The sequence below is a fragment of the Engraulis encrasicolus genome, chromosome 22 (assembly GCF_034702125.1).
Source record: "Engraulis encrasicolus isolate BLACKSEA-1 chromosome 22, IST_EnEncr_1.0, whole genome shotgun sequence".
NCBI lineage: Eukaryota > Metazoa > Chordata > Actinopteri > Clupeiformes > Engraulidae > Engraulis > Engraulis encrasicolus.
This window is the reverse complement of record NC_085878.1, coordinates 6509058-6515492: the sequence shown is the minus strand read 5'-3', so window position 1 is coordinate 6515492 and position 6435 is coordinate 6509058. Positions and strand designations below refer to the sequence as shown.

The following is a 6435-nucleotide window of genomic DNA, read 5'->3' as shown; positions in this document are numbered from 1 at the left end:
GCAGGTTTTCAAGTAAAGTGCAATAAGAGGTAAAAGTGACACCAGTGCTCCCCCCGCCCCCCATCCCACTTAAAGTGCAGCAGAGATTAAGTGCATAATGGTCGACCCCCCCTCTCAAACGCGCACACACACACACACCACGCATTGATGATGGCTTCAGAGTCGAAACACGTCTGGTTGTGGACATGGTGGTAATCTATAAATAAATAATGAGACGTAGCTTGTGAGTGCAGATTTTTCTTCTTTATGTTGATACCTTTTATCGCGCACCCAAAGTCATTCATTTTTTCCCAGAAGTTGAGCGCGCACTCTGACAAACTTGAAATCATGGACATGAACACTAGACGCGTTGACCGCTCCTTTGTATTGGAACGAATGGCTGTAGCCAGATCGCTAGTATTTTGCCATTCAATCCATCGGTGACAAATACAAAAATACAATACAAACGCAGAGCCTTCTATTGTCATTACACAGTACAGAGTATAATGAGATTTTAAGGCTACATCTCCCTACCCAAGTCCTTGATGGATGAACACAGTCCTGCAATTGTGTGCTCAGTATTGTGACAGCTTTGGCCAACCTCTTACGGCCCGTACCCACACAGCGAAATTTCCCTTTGTTCTCATTGACTTTGAATGGAGGCCAAAGACTGACCCATGCGTGTATTAAGTCGGGTGAAAAGCGGGGCTAGCGTCGCAAAGTATCTCCAGGAACTATTGGGCGAATTTTTGCTCGGCGGAGAAAAGGCAGGCAGGCAGTTTAGCCTGATAAACCAGCCTAAATGTGAGACCGGACTTATTTAGTCTGGCCCCGATGAACGATACCTCGGACGATTGCTGATGAGAACAACCTGTTGTTTTTTCACACCGGGCTGGCGCTCTGACCAATCGGCGATATTTGCCGTTGATGTGCTTTCCCAACGGTGTTGCAAGCTTCGTCGTCACTCCCTCAAAACCCCGCCCGCTTTGATTCAAAACAAATCTCTACGTTGCAATTGGTTTTGCCAGACTCAGGGCACAGTGTTCAAAACGTTCTCAGATCCGAGGCCAGACCCACTCGCAGCTGAAAAATATTGGCGCCCAACGGGTGGCGCTGTTTAACCAGGCTACCGGCAGTTACTGTAGCTATGTGGGGATTCAGCATTACAACCTCCAGACTCCTGAGGATGGCGTCGCGAGGCTAACAGACTCCTGTATCTCCACAACCTCTGCAGACCCCCCCATCCCCCACCCCTAACCACATTCAGCAGCACTGGTGTCCTGATGTGGCCCCACTGAGGTTCAGGTGTCAGACCATGAAAGTTGAAATAGCTGAGGGCTGTGCAGTGCAATACAGTGCAGGGTAAAGGGAGGGTGGATGGATGCAGCGTTTAAATATGTGATGTAGTCGACGCTGAGTGCTAGTGTCACATGTTGTAAAGCTGACGGCGCGCGCATGCACACGCGTGTGTCTGTGTGTGTGTTGTCATTAGACACGTGTCCCTCTCAGCACAGGCAAGTGGAGGTTTACTTTTGCATAGTTAATTATGCCAGACAGGCGCGCACACACGCATTTACACGTTCACACGCATATGATACAGTACATGCTTTACAAGGAAACACAATTACAGTACATGCATTTGCACAACACGCACATATACATGCGTACAGATTCACATTCATATTCTCAGTGCATTAACATACATTATGCACATAGCACACAGACAGACACACGCGCACGCACCCCCCCCCCCCCCCACACACACACACACACACACACACACACCAATACCAACACACACACACATACCCTTGACATAGTAAATTGGGCCTTTTCCCTCTCGGTGTGTTAGTGTCATTTTGTCCCTCTGTGTCAGACGAGCTTCTGTGCGTGCGTGCGTGTGCGTGCGTGTGTGTGTGTATGTGCTGGGCTTCACAGCCGTCTCTGAAGCCACTGGAAAAAGCCCATTAGCCCGAATGCTTTGTTCACCAAACAAAGTGATATGCCTGCACGCACGGACAAGCACACATATTCACACATTGTCACATTTTCACACGTGCGTGCATGACGCACACACACACACACACACACACACACACACACACACACACACACACACACACACACACACACACACACACACACACACACACACACACACACACACACACAAATTCTGTGTCCCTATTCCTCTCTCTCTCTCTCTCTCTCATACCCACATACACACTCACTCACTCAGTCACTCTCACACTCGCTCTATCTGTCACACACACACACACACACACACACACACACACACACACACACACACACACACACACACACACACACACACACACACACACACACACACACACACACACACACACACACACACACACACACACACACTCCAGCAGAGCCTGTTAAAGAATTTCCATACCTCACCTGCGCCAACAATGCAGCGTGTTCCAGATATCCTGAATAATGTCTGTGGAAATGTATTCATGTGCATGAAATTCCTATTTGAACAGAAGCCCTCGGGGGCCTGGCAGAGAGGGAGGTGGGGGGGGGGGGAGAGCTGCGCTGTCGACTGGCCGTAACGTGTCCCACCCCAATACCCACGATGCCCCTCATCTGCAGAATTATCATTTCAAACGCCACGCCCACCACCACCACCACCACCACCACCACTTCTGCCCCTCTGTTCGTGCCACTGCAATACTCCCGATGCCCCACATCGTCAAAATTACCATTTCAACCCCCTCCACCTGCACCACCACCACCACCATGTTCCCCTCGTGCCACTTTGAGAAGGAAAGTATATTAGCGTGAAAATATGCTCGACCTTGGGGTGAAGGGCGTTGGTGAACGGAAAAGCTTTAATTTCTAAATGAGGCTCCTCCATCCTGCAGAGAGGAGGAACGACACGGTGGCGTTTAAAATAAGGAGAGGATGGGAGTTCCACCACTATCTCTCTCTCTCTCTCTCTCTCTCTCTCTCTCTCTCTCTCTCTCTCTCTCTCTCTCTCTCTCTCTCTCTCTCTCTCTCATATCTGCCGGTCCCCTGCCACCCTCTAATAGAGTCGGCTCCTCTTCTCCTCAGCAAGTTACCAGTGTAAAAGCCTGGCGTTGGCAGACACTCTCCCTTCTGCTGACTAAATCAGAGAAAATGAGTGTGATTTTCAACCACTGTTTTTTTTCCCTTCTTGTTGCTGCTGCTGCTACTGCTGCTGTTGTGAGGGCCAAGCAACAAAAAAAAGGAAAAGGGAGGAGGGTTAGGGGGGGGGGAGCAAAACAAGGAAGCGATGAGGCACCGTAGCCACTTCTTTCCAATTTTCCCCCGGCGTGTAAAAACGTTTTGAGGCGGCCATTGCGCTGCGGGGCGCGGCACGACGCGGCATCGATCAGGTTGGCCAGGAGAGTGTTGTCAGCGGTGGTGCTGAGGTAATAATGGTGATTACTGGAGCTGTTAGAGGTAATATGCTCTCCATTAGGGCCCACCCGGCTAGCACAGACTAGCCCAGCCCAGCCCAGACCCGGCCTGCTCTGCTTGGACAAAATCCTCTGAAAGCCCCCCACACACCCCCACCCCTCCTTACACTCAGCAGATACAATGTCAGCCCCCCATCTCTCTGGGTCTCTAGGACAACTGATCCTCTTTGTCCGGAGGTCAGTTCTGTACTGGCATGTTATTGCAGGCAAGAGAATGAGTGCTAGCTAGCTAGTGCTGCCACTTTTACAAGTTCCACGCTCTGGCAAGGGTGCTATTTATTTACGCAATTTGTGTTGCTTATTTTAGACGTATATGTGTATGTTTGAAGTGTACATACATACTGTGTGTATATTTTGCCATTATTGATGGGACGGAGGCGGAGAAGGCGAGAGAGAAAACGATGCACAAGTTGCAGGTCTGATTGAAGTGGGAGAGAGACTCGGGTTGGCAAAAGATGTACAGGGCATATGTAAAGATATGTAGGTCAGTTGAAAGGAAAAAAAACAGTATCTGGGGTACTTTTGTGTGTGTGCGTGCACATTTGCGCATGCATTCTTGCGCTCGGTGCACACGCCTTTGCATATGCTCGTTTAAATTGTGTGTGTGTGTGTGTGTGTGTGCGTGGTTTTGCCACCATCTGTACAGCATTGTTCTGTGTCCCTGACCACTCCTCTCTCCTCTCTCTCCCCTGTTGCTCCATCTAGATGAGGCTGACTCTGGCTCTGCTCCAGCTGAGGGGGACCCAGCTGCTGCTGCTGCTACCGCTGCTGCTGCTGAGGAAGAGGAGGAGCCCGTGGAGGCAGTCAGCGTAGAGAGTGACCTCCCAGAGGCCGAGATCCCCATCATCGTAGTGGAGGGAGAAGAGGAGCAGGAGCAGGAGGAGGAGGAGGAGGAGAAGGAGGAGGAGAAGAAGACACAGTACCGGGGCATCAGCCAGCGCCAAGAGGAAGCTACTTCCATCAAGTGTGACGACGCCACATCCACATCCGCAGACGCAGCCTCATCCACAGACGCAGCCTCATCCACTGCCACGGACGCCAGGAGACTGCGGAGGCAGATCAGCCGTGCCAACCAGGGGGGCTCCATGCAGGCGGACGCCAGCCTCCCCTCCCAGGACGTCTTCGTCTCCATACAGGGAAACCAGTTCAAGCGCAACGGCCAAGCAGACTTTGGCACCTTTCTCTACTGAACTTCTCTACTCTTGCACGCTTTTTTTATTTTAAATTGTTTTTTTTAAAAGTGATGGAAACAAAGCACAGACACACTTTATGTGAAATGAATTGAGATTCATGTTTTTAAACAATGAGATTGAAGTGGTGTTGCACTGTCCTCTGGTATTATACGTATGTAGAAAAATCACCTCCCTACTTGTATTATGTTCTTGGCGCTAACTTTTCAAATGGACACTAATGTTATTTATGCGACAATTGCATGGCTATTTTGTTGTTTCTTTTTCAACCTATTTTCTCTGTTCCACATTTTCAGGATTATGGTTTGGCACTGGGAAAGTTATTATATGTTGCTCTTATTTTTGGTCACATGCCTCAGAACAGCGTTGCAAAGATCTTTGAATAAAGTCTTTTCAATGGATTTTAACGGCCATGACTATTACTTGATCAGAGATTCTTTAAGTATATAGAGATATGCCATTGTAATAGGTTGCTATGGGCACCTAACATGACCAGGTTCCGGTCTGCCTAAAGGGACCTGTCATAATACTCCTAGCATTGAATAGAACAGTCCTTAGGTCTGCCTAAAGGGGGATTTCCCCCCCTCCCCCTTGCAATAGTAGAACCTGGAAACAATGGGCCAATGGAACCTCTCTCTCTCTACTCTCTCTGACTTGATTATGTGATGAGGCTCTCCATTGGGCACAGGAAGAGAGTGTGGGCGGGGTTTTTTTCAGCTCCTACTTGTGCCAGGGGTCCAGGGTCGTACCTTCCGGTCAGACGTGCACAATTGTTTAATTCCAGTTGATTAATTTCCTGTGGATTAAGACGCTGGTAAAACCTCATTAACGCCACTGGCGCTGTTGATTAATTGCATAATCCGACATGTGGCGCCAAAAAGAAATTGTGCTTGACCCGAATTAGCCTGTTTTTGCTCCTGCGACCCCGACTCTAAGAATGGAGTAGTGCAGGTGGTGATTATTTCAGGCAGGCGAGGCGGATGGGCAGACGGAGGTACGCAGCCTGTACTTTGTCTCAGACAGCACGGAGGAACGCCGGCCCGGATGGCCGCCACTGACCCGCGCTGGTGCCCTGCTAAATCACAGCCTGGATGAAGCCAGAGGAGCAGTGTGGCATCTTTCTCTCTCTCTCTCTTTTCGCCCCTCTTCCCTTAGCTCCATCTACCTCTCTCTCCCCCTTTCCTTCCCCTTCTCTCTCCCCCTCCCCCTTTATGTATCACTCTGTTCTATTCTTCCTTTTCTATTGCCAACTCGCTTTCCCTATATTTCTCTCTCTCTCTCTCTCTCTCTCTCTCTCTCTCTCTCTCTCTCTCTCTCTCTCTCTCTCTCTCTCTCTCTCTCTCTCTCTCTCGCTCACTCTCTCTCCAAACCCTCTTTATTTCCTGTCTATCTCACACTCTTTCTTTTCTCTCTTCCTCTCTTTATGCTAATGCCCCACTTTATGCCGTTCCTGTCGGTTCTTCATTCCGCATGCTGTGATGTGTGCGCCAGTTTCCTTTTCTCTCCTGAGTAATTCTAGGCGCTGAATAGATGCTTTGGCTGTTGATGAATGTAATTTGAATAGATGGAAGAAGCTGCTGAGGGTGCTAAAAGCATCTAACAACTTTAATAGTCGCGTTGCATTGAGAGGGCACATCGCTGTCTCTTTTTTTTCCCTCCACCTCTTTTGTTGGGTGAAAATACTGCGTGGCAGTTAAGGTTAGATGATGCACCAGTGGCTTCATATAGGGACTCTGGAGCCATTCTAAGTAGCCGGCTACGTGGGATGGGAGGAAAAAGCCCATAGTTGCTCT

The 6435-nt window shown here is 49.4% G+C and overlaps 1 protein-coding gene across 1 annotated transcript in view; it reads left to right on the top strand.

Moving 5' to 3' along the window:
* The window catches only part of shcbp1 (SHC SH2-domain binding protein 1), a 40215-nt gene extending 35172 nt beyond the window's left edge, over positions 1-5043 (top strand). Inside the window, exon 13 of the mRNA XM_063188326.1 lies at positions 4158-5043. Within this exon, the coding sequence (XP_063044396.1) occupies positions 4158-4642 (485 nt within the window). The 3' untranslated portion in view covers positions 4643-5043. The remainder of the gene's footprint in view (positions 1-4157) is intronic.
* Positions 5044-6435: the final 1392 nt, after the last annotated feature.